Source organism: Coregonus lavaretus (genome assembly GCF_964263955.1).
Source record: "Coregonus lavaretus genome assembly, chromosome: 5".
Taxonomy (NCBI): Eukaryota; Metazoa; Chordata; class Actinopteri; order Salmoniformes; family Salmonidae; genus Coregonus; species Coregonus lavaretus.
The window spans coordinates 12,790,220-12,806,501 of NC_139992.1; the positions used below are offsets into that span (position 1 = coordinate 12,790,220).

Here is a 16,282-nt window from a genome sequence, read left to right on the forward strand (position 1 = left end):
GACAGGCCAGTACATCAGGAGACGTGGAGGAGGGCGTAGGAGGGCAACAACCCAGCAGCAGGACTGCTACCGCCGCCTTTGTGCAAGGAGGAGCACTGCCAGAGTCCTGCAAAATGACCTCCAGCAGGCCACAAATGCATGTGTCTGCTCAAACGGTCAGAAACAGACTCCATGAGGGTGCTATGAGGGCCCGACGTCCACAGGTGGGGGTTGTGCTTACAGCCCAACACCGTGCAGGACGTTTGGCATTTGCCAGAGAACACCAAGATTGGCAAATTCGCCACTGGCGCCCTGTGCTCTTCACAGATGAAAGCAGGTTCACACTGAGCACATGTGACAGACGTGACAGAGTCTGGAGACGCCGTGGAGAACGTTCTGCTGCCTGCAACATCCTCCAGCATGACCGGTTTGGCGGTGGGTCAGTCATGGTGTGGGGTGGCATTTCTTTGGGGGGCCGCACAGCCCTCCACGTGCTCGCCAGAGGTAGCCTGACTGCCATTAGGTACCGAGATGAGATCCTCAGACCCCTTGTGAGACCATATGCTGGTGCGGTTGGCCCTGGGTTCCTCCTAATGCAAGACAATGCTAGACCTCATGTGGCTGGAGTGTGTCAGCAGTTCCTGCAAGAGGAAGGCATTGATGCTATGGACTGGCCCGCCCGTTCCCCAGACCTGAATCCAATTGAGCACATCTGGGACATCATGTCTCGCTCCATCCACCAACGCCACGTTGCACCACAGACTGTCCAGGAGTTGGCGGATGCTTTAGTCCAGGTCTGGGAGGAGATCCCTCAGGAGACCATCCGCCACCTCATCAGGAGCATGCCCAGGCGTTGTAGGGAGGTCATACAGGCACGTGGAGGCCACACACACTACTGAGCCTCATTTTGACTTGTTTTAAGGACATTACATCAAAGTTGGATCAGCCTGTAGTGTGGTTCTCCACTTTAATTTTGAGGGTGACTCCAAATCCAGACCTCCATGGGTTGATAAATTTGATTTCCATTGATCATTTTTGTGTGATTTTGTTGTCAGCACATTCAACTATGTAAACAAAAAAGTATTTAATAAGATTATTTCATTCATTCAGATCTAGGATGTGTTATTTTAGTGTTCCCTTTATTTTTTTGAGCAGTGTAAATACCTTAGTGAGATTATTACACGTTTTACCTTATTACCAACTAGGCTAATATTAACATACTTACAGAGGTCTATCAAAGCCATGTTAGGTCAGACCTAATTGTGCAGACAGTACCATTAATACAAGACCTGTAGCCAGACTGATAAATGACCAGTAATGTTGAGTTTGGAAGGAGGAGACTCTTTACATTATGATGACAAGAAAGCTTTCTTAAAGTCCATCAGTATTGATGTGCTCACAGGCTCATCCCCTGCCAATGGGCTGGACCAGCCAGGCCAGAGAGACATCAGATCTACTCCAGAGCAGAACACTCCATTACTCCAGCCACTCTCATGCCAGCGCTCTGATTATAAAGCACTCATAAACCCATTGGATTATCAAGTCTTGACTAACCACATGTCCGTCCAATTGGCATCATCATGTAGGAAGAGAACCATGGTGATATACAGAAACAGAGATAGTAAGAGACAATTAACTCCCATTCATTTAACCAGGAAACAAAGATGTCACTCGAATAATTGCATCATTTTCATATCAATTACTGTATTGTTGACCAACACAAACAAGGAAAAGCAGATGTCACTGAAATAATTACTGTTGATTGAGACCTTGGGGGACATGACTGTAAGTCGCTTTGGATAAAAGCGTCTGCTAAATGGCATATTATTATTATTATTATTATTATTATTATTATTACTGAGGGAGAATAAGTGAGTCAGTAATGACCTTGTATGTAGCAGGTCTGTTGTACTCTGTATGGAACGTCCCATCTCTGCAAGAGACAAGCACATTGTTCAATCAGTAAAGAGAAGTAGTAGGTTACTTTTTGTTTATCATGGCCTTGCATGACTTCCTAGAGAACATTCGTACATGTCATTATTTTCTGACAGGTGTCAACACTTCTAAGCCACATACAGTAAAACAATGAGGTACATGTTACAATTGAGATACTCACTTATAATGCAGGAGATCTGCGCCACCACTTTTAGAGCTGGGATCTACCTTCACTTTCTTACACAGTTTACGACCCTCCGAATCCCTGAGAGAGAGAGAGAGAGAGAAAGAGAGAAAGAGAGAAACAAATGTTAACGTCAAAAACATTAACGGAGGTTGAAAAGCCACTGTGGAATTAATATTCACTGCATCAAGTCATGTTAATAAGATTTCTGCACAGAGACATTAATACTGTCACTTGATATGGAGTGAGACCCTGTCTGTGATTAAAAATAATTCTCGTAACAAACGCACTCGTATACAGACACACACTAATCTGTAGAGAGGGGGTTGATTAGACTGCAGTGTACAGTACAGACACACTAATCTGTAGAGAGGGGTTGATTAGACTACAGTGTATGTGAAGAACACGCACTAACCTGTAGAGATGGGGTTGATTAGACTGCGGTGTACAGTACAGACACACACTAATCTGTAGAGAGGGGGTTGATTAGACTGCTGTGTACAGTACAGACACACTAATCTGTAGAGAGGGGGTTGATTAGACTGCTGTGTACAGTACAGACACACTCATCTGTAGAGAGGGGGTTGATTAGACTGCAGTGTACAGTACAGACACACTCATCTGTAGAGAGGGGGTTGATTAGACTGCAGTGTACAGTACAGACACACTCATCTGTAGAGAGGGGGTTGATTAGACTGCAGTGTACAGTACAGACACACTCATCTGTAGAGAGGGGGTTGATTAGACTGCTGTGTACAGTACAGACACACTCATCTGTAGAGAGGGGGTTGATTAGACTGCGGTGTACAGTACAGACACACTAATCTGTAGAGAGGGGGTTGATTAGACTGCGGTGTACAGTACAGACACACTCATCTGTAGAGAGGGGGTTGATTAGACTGCTGTGTACAGTACAGACACACACTAATCTGTAGAGAGGGGGTTGATTAGACTGCTGTGTACAGTACAGACACACTCATCTGTAGAGAGGGGGTTGATTAGACTACAGTGTATGTGAAGAACACACACTCATCTGTAGAGATGGGGTTGATTAGACTGCAGTGTAGAGAGGGGGTTGATTAGACTGCAGTGTAGAGGGGGTTGATTAGACTGCAGTGTAGAGAGGGGGTTGATTAGACTACAGTGTAGAGAGGGGGTTGATTAGACTGCAGTGTAGAGAGGGGGTTGATTAGACTACAGTGTAGAGAGGGGGTTGATTAGACTGCAGTGTAGAGAGGGGGTTGATTAGACTGCAGTGTAGAGAGGGGGTTGATTAGACTGCAGTGTAGAGGGGGTTGATTAGACTACAGTGTAGAGATGGGGTTGATTAGACTACAGTGTAGAGAGGGGGTTGATTAGACTACAGTGTAGAGAGGGGGTTGATTAGACTACAGTGTAGAGAGGGGGTTGATTAGACTACAGTGTAGAGAGGGGGTTGATTAGACTACAGTGTAGAGAGGGGGTTGATTAGACTACAGTGTAGAGAGGGGGTTGATTAGACTGCAGTGTAGAGATGGGGTTGATTAGACTACAGTGTAGAGAGGGGGTTGATTAGACTGCAGTGTAGAGAGGGGGTTGATTAGACTACAGTGTAGAGAGGGGGTTGATTAGACTACAGTGTAGAGAGGGGGTTGATTAGACTACAGTGTATGTGAAAAACACATTCAGCCTCACTTCTGTATTTTCTTTAACTTTTTGAATTTAACCCTTATTTTACCAGGTCAGTTGACTGAGAACACATTCTCATTTACAGCAACGACCTGGCGAATAGTTACAGGGGAGAGGAGGGGGGATGAATGAGCCAATTGGAAGCTGGGGATGATTAGGTGGCCTTGATGGTATGAGGGCCAGATTGGGAATTTAGACAGGACACCGGGGTTAACACCCCTACTGTTACGATAAGTGCCATGTGATCTTTGGTGACCACAGAGAGTCAGGACACCCGTTTAACGTCCCATCCAAAAGACAGCACCCTACACAGGGCAATGTCCCCAATCACTGCCTGGGGCAGTGTGATAATTATTTTTAGACCAGAGGAAAGAGTGCCTCCTACTGGCCCTCCAACACCACTTCCAGCAGCATCTGGTCTCCCATCCAAGGGCCGACCAGGAACAACCCTGCTTAGCTTCGGAGGTAAGTCAGCAGTGGGATGCAGGGTGGTATGCTGCTGGCCTATGAAGTTATCCCCAGATGTGGGAGGGGCCTCTGTTGCAGATTGATTTTTTAAATTGTTTGTTTCAATATCTGTGTTTTCTTTGCTACAAAGATAAGAAACATACATTTTTTAATACTAATCCAATCTGTAAATGGTTGGATTTATAGCAACTGTTAGTGAGACACAGTAGTTGTTCCAGCGGTGAAGGTAGTCTTTAAGTACTGTATTTTTTCCACTACTATCTTTATAGAAATGTATGCATGCTCACACACACACACACCGTACACAGCTGGGACGGAGGTTCATCTTCCAAAAGGACAATGACCCTAAGCATACTGCTAAAGCAACACTCAAGTGGTTTAAGGGGAAACATTAAAATGTCTTGGAATGGCCTAGTCAAAGCCCAGACCTCAATCCAATTGAGAATCTGTGGTATGACTTAAAGATTGCTGTACACCAGCGGAACCCATCCAACTTGAAGGAACTGGAGCAGTTTTGCCTTGAAGAATGGGCAAAACACCCAGTGGCTAGATGTGCCAAGCTTATAGAAACATACCCCAAGAGACTTGCAGCTGTAATTGCTGCAAAAGGTGGCTCTACAAAGTATCGACTTTGGGGGGGTGAATAGTTATGCACGCTCAAGTTCTGTTTTGTTGTCTTATTTCTAGTTTGTTTCACAATAAAAAATATTTTGCATCTTTAAAGTGGTAGGCATGTTGTGTAAATCAAATGATATAAACCCCCCCAAAATCCATTTTAATTCCAGGTTGTAAGGCAACAAAATAGGAGAAATGCCAACGGGGGTGAATACTTTCGCAAGCCACTGTAGTTGTTCCAGTTAACATACTGTAGGTAGTCTTCATGTACTGTTTTGTACTGCAAGTTGTGAGTGATGTAAAAGTGCTGGTTATCTTCCATTACGTTGGCTTCCAACAGAGATTGGATATCACATTGCAAACCACCATACTGTGACACATTAAGAAATATTCAAATAAGGCTTTACACCCTTATAACTCAAAAGGAAGTAAACTGAAAGAAATGTACTCTGCTGTAGTTGATTGTTAATTCAAAACAACCCAGAAAAGTGTAAAATGGCAAGGTAGTTGATTAAAAAACGACATTGAAAATAGTAAATAGGCAATTTGAGTTGGAAGAGGGAACACACAGGGTGTTTAGAGGAGGAACTGAGAAGAGGGAGAGCGGCAGGAAGTTATGAGGTGTTAACAAAAGGTGGCCTCCCGAAGGGAGCAGCAGTCTAAGCCACTGCATCGCAGTAACAGTAGGCACTGCATCGCAGTGATAGAGGCGTCATTACAGACCCGGGTTCGATCCCAGGCTGTGTCGCAGCCGGCCGCGACCGGGAGACCCATGAGGCGGTGCACAATTGGCTCAGCGTCGTCCGGGTTAGGTGAGGGTTTGGCCGGCCGGGATGCCTTGTTACCCAGCAGGCAACGCTGGTTGAAATGGCGTCATTACAACCTGTTTTCAACCAGCTTGCCCGCTGGGAAGAGGCTTCAGGCTAGCATTTAGTCTGATGGTCAACCAAGCAGTCAGAGATTAATGAGCACATTACAAAAATAATAAAAGTTACAAATCTCCTAGTTTACTCAGCACCGTATGCAGTCTAGCATCCATGCCTGGACTGGCACTGTCTCTTGCCCAGTTCCTCTGGCATCCTCACTGTTGGACATCTCTCAGGTCCTGTCATCTGGTGAGTATGTGTCAACCTGGGCTCACATTCCTCTCTGTTGGCAGGGGCAACCATTCTTCCAACGACACCCGTGAGGATGTCTTTCTCCATGTCCAACAGCACTCGGCTAAGCTATGTTTTGGAGCTGGTCCATGGGAGAACTTGAGACGGTGGGGAAACCTCTCTGCTAGAGAGAGGCTGTCTGAACAGTAACAGCAGCCATGAACCCTTTCGTATCAGGTCCTCTGTAGGGTCACTGGCACAGGTATGTACAGTACTGTAGAACCTTCAGGAACTTCCACACCTTTCAGTATTTATTTTGACAGAATTTATTTTTAAAACGAGAGTGGAATGAGAGTGGAATAATGGTTGAAATGAGTCGGGAGAAAGGGAGAGACGGATATGCAGAGAGCAGCGGCAGGGATTCTTCTCCTAGGTCAAGGTGATACAGTATGCAGGGATTCTTCTCCTAGGTCAAGGTGATACAGTATGCAGGGATTCTTCTCCTAGGTCAAGGTGATACAGTATGCAGGGATTCTTCTCCTAGGTCAAGGTGATACAGTATGCAGGGATTCTTCTCCTAGGTCAAGGTGATACAGTATGCAGGGATTCTTCTCCTAGGTCAAGGTGATACAGTCTGCGCTACAGGTGGCAAAGTCAACCATTAGAACAGCCTCAGTTATAAGGAAGAAGCTGTAGAAAGAGAGGGTTGACAGATTTACTGCCATGAAAATAAAGAAAATCTCACAGCAAATCTCTTGTTTGGACGAAGGTCTATATAAAACTGCTGACCAGGCTCCATTGTTTTGAGACACTTTTTCTTTCCCGTCCATCTTCCATCTTGGAAAGGCTAGAAAGACATTTTGAGGGATGCTTTGAGTGGTAGGTGTCAGAGGGGTGATCTTGATTCCTTTGTAGTTTTCTGTTTGAAGCATTTTCTCTGGAGCAACGAAGAGCTCGAGGTTGAGGTTGAGAGGTATAAAAAACAACAGGGACATAAAATGGCAGAAAGACAACTAGAGGAGAAGTCGGATCACGCGGGGAAACGTGAAGGAAGAAATGTTTAAGGAAAACAATTATTCTAGTGTGTGTCTTGGGAGTGTGGTGGATCCTCCCAGTATGAACACTTCCAGAGAATGAGTTTCAAATGGTTCATCTGCCCAGACCTGACAGATCTATTGCAGGGGCTTCAGGGAAACAGGGTCAGGAAAGCATGTCTTCCTACACGATGCCCATGACCTATTTTAATGAGCGTCTCTTCTCCAACCTCCGCTGTGACTTCAGGAGGATATGCCAAGCCGAGACAACACCGATTAGAAGTGCAGTGCAGAGATGGAGATGGCATGGATATAAATAGATATGACACAACGTCATGCAGCTGTCCTAGGCTTCAATAGCTGCTATAGATTATTTAGTCCAGGCCTGTCTCACTCTGCTCTTACAAGGCAGCTGTATAAAGAGGGTTTTACTACTACTTTCCTATAGCTATACATCTCAGAGCTGATACTGGGAGGAATGGATTAATGGCATTTTTCTAACATATAATGCTATTCAGAAACCCCTTGGACATTTTGATAAGGAGGGACATGTCACAGATGAATTAATAAGGACATTCTTCTAACCTAAAATGCTTTTTGTAAAATCCCTTGGACGCTATATATGACATACAGTATGTGACATGGTGACGAAATAATAATGTATGCCATTCCATACTGTAATTAAATCAATCTATCAACCAATCAACCCTGTACTTACCCACAGTTGACCCAGGCGATGGTGCCCTGTCCTTTGACAACCTGGGCCACGTCAGACAGCAGCTTCAGCTTAGAGTCCCCGGAGGTAGCTATTTACACACACAAGATAAGAGGACTGGAGTAGGTTACAACAGGTGGAGTTACAATACACCTTTCACTACAATATCGGTTATATTACTAAGCTCACCAGCTTTCACTACTCAATAGTTCTAAAACCTGTAATTCACTGAAGGTCAGAGGTCACAACACTCAAAACATGGACTATAAACTCAAACATCAAATCACAGGAGGGTATACGTGAGCATTACCAAGTACCACCCCCCACTCATCACCTTGTGACATTACCTAACCGAGCGATCACTAGGCTACTTCCAACATGTTATGAGTATCATAAACACAGCATTGGCCAAGGCCTACTGAGAAACCATCAGAGAATAAATTGTAATAAACTGTACTGTAACAATACCGTGCAACATTACACAATGTCCTTTGAGATACAATGTAGACTCAAATAAGTAAAATAACTGTGGTTATTTTGTCCCTGCTCAACAACAATACATCACTTTTACAACCCCTTCAACACTTATTATGAGTTGAACAATTCATGGTTCTCTGGACACCTTGTCTAGATTTAGCTTTGGGGGCATTGCCATGATACTGAGGATTAGGGGCCCATTGTGCGACCCAAAAAGGGAATATAGGTGCCATTTGGGACGTAGAGAATAGATTTCCATTTGGGACGCACTACACTGAGTAGAGAGAGAGAGAGTAGCCGACAACAGGAAATGAAATGATTGGGGGGGGGAGGACTAAACCTTCGGAGAACGCCAGAACGCAGCGCCGCGGCAACGGCAAGCAATCAATCACGGGGCAGCGTTTGATACATGCAAGTCTTATACAATGACCTAACAACGGCTGAAACGGTCCATGAATTATGAAACAAATCTGGAGCCGGTGGAAAGTTATCAGACATGACAATGACATTAATGCAGCTAATAACTAAATAGTTAACTAGCGAGATAGAGTTTGGCTGGTTATCTAGTTAGTCTGTTGTATATCATTATTTTACCTGCTGCACAAATGTCTCTCTCTCTCCTCTGGCAACGGCCCACATGCAGGTGATGCACAGACCATGACGTTTTCAGGATTTTCATTGCTGACCAAAAATGTGCTATAACTGGGCAAATAACTCACTAGCAATTATTGTCAACAAAAGTGCGAACACGGCTCGCTTTGATCTCAAAAACACATTTTGCGACTGCATCATTGAAAGACCGCTCGTGTCTGTCAATGCAGGTCTATAATAATTATACTCCGATGCGCTCTGCAGAAATTGGTAGGACAGTGAGCAAAATATCACATCCGGAGGACACTGATCCAATTATGATCAGAGTAACCTAATCGTTTGATATTGTGATTTTTGCATGAATCTTTTTTACTTGTCTATACAGAAAACTTAAATCTATAATCTGCTTGTCCAACATTTATTTTTACTTGCCCCGGGCAAATGGACAAGCATTAATGTCGATCCCTGACACACACCGGCAAACACACACGGCACAGAGTCTTATATGAGCATATGAGAGTGAACTGAGCTGAACACTTTCTGCTGGCGTGAAATATGAAAATGAATTAAATGCAAGAGAGGGTGATTTCCCTAATGGCTGTAGGTGAATGCAGTTTTAAGGCTTTATTTGACCGCATTTAGTTTGGGTGTCTGTTTCTGTTCAAGTACATGATTCTATGCAAAATTTTCAAATCCAGGGGAGATGTCACAAGCCTGCAGGTCGTTGTGAACAAGAAGTGCGATGCATTATCACAGTCCTTCCAGAATGTTGTTCATGTTCCATTACAAGTGATGGATCAGAGATATAATAACAGACCACTATAAGAGGTTGTTTACACCAAAAACAGGCAGATCTAACTTCACATATAATTTTTACTACAAAGGGCCTAAAGTATGCCCACTGACCTACTTGACTTAGTGTAGAGCAGGAGGGCATTAGTTGTTGGTTCTAACCCACCTGACTTAGTGTAGAGCACCAGGACATTGGTTCTAACCCACCTGACTTAGTGTAGAGCACCAGGACATTGGTTCTAACCCACCTGACTTAGTGTAGAGCACCAGGTCATTGGTTCTAACCCACCTGACTTAGCGTAGAGCACCAGGACATTGGTTCTAACCCACCTGACTTAGTGTAGAGCACCAGGACATTGGTTCTAACCCACCTGACTTAGTGTAGAGCACCAGGACACTGGTTCTAACCCACCTGACTTAGTGTAGAGCACCAGGACATTGGTTCTTACCCACCTGACTTAGTGTAGAGCACCAGGACATTGGTTCGGGTCCGAAGGAGCTTCTTGAAGTCCTTGTGGTCGCTGACCTTCTCTATGAGAGGAGAGACCTTTACAGCCGCCTGCAGCACCGACACCAGGCACACCTGAAGATATATTGATGGATAGATACTGTATTTATTCAGTGGCCAACACATTCAGAATAACTCACACATCGGATGCTTCAGTGCAGAAGATAGGTCATTTGTGTGATATTATGAGATTGCCAGACAACAGATGTGCAAGACAAAACCTTATGTAGGTGGTCAGCATAAAGGCGAAACAAAGACAGAGTCTCATCTCATTGTGTGCGACTGTGTGAATATCTCGATTGCATACTCTTCGCGTCCTCTCTCTTCGTCTCCTTCTCAAAACCCATTGGATGAGAAAGCCAGAGGTCCCTCCCCACTGACCTTCTCTTCCAATGGGTTTTGAGGAGGAGACGAGGAGAGAGGACGCAAGGTGTATGCAATTGAAATCTTCAATGAGATATTCAAACAAGCTCCTTCCTATCACTCATCAAATCATGTCCCAGTCGCCCAATCCCCGATGGAGTACAAAATTAGCTACCAATGTCCTCATTCTTGAGCACATTCATCAAATCACAGTGATGAGTGATATAACGTGATATCAAAACAAGCACCTGTCAGGCACAGTTTTTTTATTTCCAATGCTAGATACCTTGTAAGATGGGCGTGACGGGAATTCAACAGATTCTCGTCAGTACATTTAAATTAAAACGTAGATTGAAGAAAAACAGAACAGAAGTGAAGCGTCATCTTGTTTTCTTCTTTCCTCTGTCTGGATGACTGATGAACTCTACAGGGGGCATCTATCTAATTTCCTCCTTGTGTCTCTAGGTGTTGGAAGTGGGAGGCTGGTGGCCGTGGTGCGGACGGGCGGTGTTGAGGAGATGACAAGGTGACGTCCCCTCGGTTGGAGACTCTACGACGGGTGTGTGGAGATGACAGTAAGGGGTAATTAAGAAATGGGCTCTCGGGGCCGGCCGAGCGACATCTCTGGTGGAGGGAATTCTCCTCTCTCCACACCTCTCTTTTACTGTCCTCTCCTTTCCTCTTGGCGTAGCAACACCGCTACTCTTCTCCACATACCCTCGCCTCTTGTCTGACAATATCTCTCCACCTCTCCTCATGCCTCTCCTCCTCTCCTCTCTCCCCTCATGCCTCTCCTCCTCTCCTGCCTCTCCTCCTCTCCTCTCTCCCCTCATGCCTCTCCTCCTCTCTCCCCTCATGCCTCTCCTCCTCTCTCCCCTCATGCCTCTCCTCCTCTCATTCCTCTCCTCTCTCCTCTCATGCCTCTCCTCCTCCTCTCCTCTCCTCTCCTCCTCTCCTCTCCTCCCTCATGCCTCTCCTCCTCCTCCACTTTCCCATCATGCCTCTCCTCTCTCCCCTCATGCCTCTCCTCTCTCCCCTCATGCCTCTCCTCTCTCCCCTCATGCCTCTCCTCCTCATGACTCTCCACCTCTCCAACATGCCTCTCCTCCTCCTCCACTTTCCCATCATGCCTCTCCTCTCTCCCCTCATGCCTCTCCCCTCACGCCTCTCCTCTCATGCCTCTCCTCTCTCCCCTCATGCCTCTCCCCTCATGCCTCTCCTCCTCTCCTCCCTCTCCTCTCTCCCCTCATGACTCTCCACCTCTCCAACATGCCTCTCCTCCTCCTCCACTTTCCCATCATGCCTCTCCTCTCTCCCCTCATGCCTCTCCTCTCATGCCTCTCCTCTCTCCCCTCATGCCTCTCCCCTCATGCCTCTCCTCCTCATGCCTCTCCTCCTCTCCTCCTCATGCCTCTCCTCTCTCCCCTCATGCCTCTCCACCTCTCCAACATGCCTCTCCCCCTCCTCTCTCCCCCAGGCCATCTCAGCCAGCGCACTGAAGCAACCACTGTGCAGAATGAAAGGGGAGCTTTAAAGTCCACCGTACTGTAGCCTGCCTCACAAAAGAGCTTGACTGATAAAAATGATAGACGTGCTAAATAGGATTTGAAAACGCATCTATTTGTGAAACGACTACGTAGTTAAGGAAACAGACAGAAGTAGTATTGACATTTGAGTGCGAGACGGAGTCAGTCCTCAGCTATTTGAGTGCGAGACGGAGTAGGTCCTCAGCTATTTGAGTGCGAGATGGAGTCAGTCCTCATCTATTTGAGAGCATCTGGAGGCAGCTACTGTACTGAGGCAGGCCTATTTCACAGCTATGTGAACATTAGACCCTTTACAAATGTAAGAAAGGCTGGTGATGATTTCTGCGCCCGACGATCATATTTCTCCAGGCTTATTTACGGCCTAACAGAGTGGGTATGCATAATTCATACTGTTGAGAAGATCAACAGAGTGAATCATAAACAGAGCACAATTATATTCACAGGAAGTGGATAGATAGCCTAGTATTATGGTGAAATGAAAGCAGTACTATGTAGAGTGGAGAATAGAGGGGATGGGAGAGGATGTGGAGTTGAGGAGGGACACGGACATCAGCATGGATGGAGCAACACACACACAGAACGAGGAGAGGATGTGGAGTTGATGACGGACACGGACATCAGCATGGATGGAGCAACACACACACAGAACGAGGAGAGGATGTGGAGTTGAGGAGGGACACGGACATCAGCATGGATGGAGCAACACACACACAGAACGAGGAGAGGATTTGCAAACCTTTCCTGGACCATTGACATTGTCATGCTCGCCGCTCACATCACCTGACAGTTGACAGGCAGCCAATACTGCAACAAGCCCCATCAATGTCTGGGCTGCTGCCTGGCAATCAGTGCATTGGTTGGTTCCCCTACACTACCTGTTACTAAAGTTTCCGCCCGTTTGGCTTAGGCCATGATGGCACTGCTGTGTGTCAATGTGAGCAGCATCCTAATGACAGGACTGACTGCTTTCACAATACTCCGCCGACAGTCATGCACACACACAGTCCTTCATTCCCTAGTGAACAGCAGGAGCAGGAGGCCAGGTTTAGACTAGAGACTACACTCCCAATCGATGGAGACAGACAGGAGAGAGACAGAGACAGGGGGATACACTGCATGCTAGGCAGCTAATCATCCACAGCTGAACAGGTAGCTAGCTAGCTCTAGCTCATCTTCATAGCCTCAGGGATGTCTTAGTGAGCAGTGGACGTAATGAGGGCAAAAGACAGGCCCCTTGGATGTTAGGCTCTTGTTTCATGACGTGGTTGTATCTGTAACACATTGTATTATGTCTTTGTTTAGGTTATTTCTAATAGCTTAAGCGTTGATTCCTCAAACCTGAACGATCGTCAGATCTCTAATGGGACAGAGCTTGAGGCTGAAGAAGATAGGCCTACTCCCTAAACAACTCAAACTAACTGTCACGATCGTTTACGGACGAGAAGGACCAAGGCGCAGCGTGATAGGCATTCATATTTATTTCACGAATAAACACACGACAAAACAACAAACGACACGTGAAGTCCAAGGTTACACACAAACATACCTTCCACGGAACAAGATCCCACACCCCACTAGTGCCAACAGGCTACCTAAGTATGGTCCCCAATCAGAGACAACGAGCTACAGCTGCCTCTGATTGGGAACCACCCTGGCCAACATAGATCTAAACGATCTAGAAACTAACATAGATAAACCCAACACAGAAAATACACACCCTGACTCAACCAATACAAGTCCCTAGAGCAGGGTTCTTCAATTCCGGTCCTGGAGGGCCGAAACACCTCTGTTTTTCATCCTCTCCTTCTAATCAGGGGCTAATTCAGACCTGGGACACCAGGTGAGTGCAATTAACTATCAGGTAGAAATAAAAAAACGAAGTGTTTCGGCCCTCCAGGACCGGAATTGAAGAACCCTGCCCTAGAGTCAGGGCGTGACACTAACCCTCTTGCTACACCAATATGAGTCACCAAATCATGTCTTCTTGTTTGCATACACATTTATAGGGATTATAGGACTTGGCTATATATTTTAAATAATGTTTTTATATTTTAACTGTAATGTTTTTATATTTTAACTGTAATGTTTTTATATTTTAACTGTAATGTTTCAGCATTTGTTATGCATCCAGGTACAGGAGCTATAAGGTCACCAATACTGAACAGGATATTGTATTCAGGCAAACATAATGGGTCAGACATAGCCCATTAATTCCTCTTAGTCCCAGTCCAGAATTATAATCTATTGCAAATCCTTTCATTATTGATCAAATTCACTTCATATGCCGTATCTCAGCTAGGTGACATTTCCAATTAAGACAAGCAGGCAACTCTTTCTGTAGAGCACCCCGGAGCTCCTCTCTTTCTGTAGAGCACCCCGGAGCTCCTCTCTTCTCACCCTGCGGCTGCATCCTAAATGGCATCTTATATATAGTGCATAGGACTCTGGTCAAAAGTAGTGCACAATATAGAGGATAGGGTGACATTTGGGACATAGCCCGAGCATCTGAATATATTAAGAAAGTCCATTATCACACTTTGCACCTACCTTCATCTCCCCCAAAAAGTGTCACGTTTCATCAGTGTAAAAAAATGCCACACTTACTAAGCAGCCAGCAGAGAGAAACCCAGGCTGGCGGCTCTCGCCCAGAGCTCGCTTACCCTCCATCTGGGGTGACAAATCTGCTTAATAAATGTCGTCCCATTTTAGGTTTTAGGGGCCGCACTGAATCAGCACAAATCAGACCACTGTTCTGTTTGTCAAACTCTCGCCTTCATTTTGCTCTTGATTAATGAGTCGAACAACAGCAATGGAGATCAACGTGTGTGTGTGTGGCCCTTTTCAATTATCAACCATTGATTTCAGGAGATGGATTATGATTATGAACACCTCTCTCAAATGATTGATGTCCCAAACGGCACCCTATTCCCTATGGGCCCTGGTCAAAAGTAGTGCACTGTATAGGGAATACGGTGCAATTTGGGATGCAGACAATGAGTTCTGTCCTCTTCAATTGATAGAGATGGAGCCATTGATGTATGAAGGACTCTAGGGTCTTAGTGGTGGTTGGAGGTTAGTGGTGGTGGCTCACCGCACCGAAGCAACCAACTAACCCACCATGATGTGGAGGTGAATAGGAGGAGGTCGTCCCTCAATCCAGATTAAAGACATTTAAAAAATTGCTTTGACAGGCAGCTGATGAAACGTGACACTTTGGGGGGGATGAAGGTAGGTGCAAAGTGTGATAATGGACTTTATTAATATATTCAGATGCTCGGGTATGTCCCAAATGGCACCTTATCCTCTACATAGTGCACTACTTATGACCAGAGTCCTATGGGCCCTGCCCTGGTCAAAACAGAGAAAGACACTCACTGACACAGATCATGTAGCCTACTGCTGCCAGTTAGGCCTAATGTTTTGGCTGTATATTGTAGGAAATATATATATATATTTCATACCTACTACAGTAGGCTAATTAGGGAAGGGGGATTCGGGGGAACATTTAGACACTAGGCTACTTGCAATATAGCCTTTAACAACAACAGGATTATGGCTCTAGGCAGAAGCTTTGCTCTGGCGTTTCTGATTTATTCTACAATTCAAACATGGAGATTATCCCAAACTTCCATTACACCTACACCGAAAGACGTGGATGGAATTCTTCGCTTTTATAGTGTGAACTTCAGCCATGAACAACATTACCGGCACCTGATATCACCTTTCCTACGGGAACAGCTGAGCCGCTCAGGGAATGTACACAGGAAACGCCACATGCTGCTTGTTACGTTCAGTCTGCTACTCTGTGGCGATGTACACCCCTGTCCTGGCCCAAACACCACAAAGCAAGCTAAAAAGCTATGCCCAAACTGCGGTAAGACCGCAAGGAAGAATTCAAAAGCGGTGGCTTGCAACATTTGTGATTTGTTTGTTCACATAAAGTGTGGAGCTATCCAACCCTTGTCATATGATGAAGCTGTAAAGTCTAAAAGTAACATTTGGCTTGTTTGCAATGTATGCTGTTTAAATTTACATTTTAGTCATTTAGCAGACGCTCTTATCCAAAGTGACTTACAGTTAGTGAGTGCATACATTTTTCATACTGGACCCCCGTGGGAATCGAACCCACAACCCTGACGTTGCAAGCGCCATGCTCTACCAACTGAGCTACAGGACGGCCAAGCTAAATGCGATGCCAAACATTGGGATGCTGGACACAAGCAGGGATGATGAGTGCAATCTAGATGAGATAGTCGATGTATCAGCAGTGGGGACAGAAAATGACATGTTTGACTGTTTCAATCGGAGA

At 45.5% G+C, this 16,282-nt stretch overlaps 1 protein-coding gene across 1 annotated transcript in view; it reads right to left on the reverse strand.

Moving 5' to 3' along the window:
• Positions 1–16,282, reverse strand: part of LOC311128996 (protein disulfide-isomerase A5-like) — a 54,703-nt gene that overhangs the window by 32,010 nt on the left and 6,411 nt on the right. The window contains exons 2-5 of the mRNA XM_084161229.1: positions 10,009–10,138; positions 7,699–7,786; positions 2,096–2,179; positions 1,867–1,912 (exon numbers count right to left, since the gene is read on the reverse strand). Of these exons, the coding sequence (XP_084017355.1) occupies positions 1,867–1,912; positions 2,096–2,179; positions 7,699–7,786; positions 10,009–10,138 (348 nt within the window). The remainder of the gene's footprint in view (positions 1–1,866; positions 1,913–2,095; positions 2,180–7,698; positions 7,787–10,008; positions 10,139–16,282) is intronic.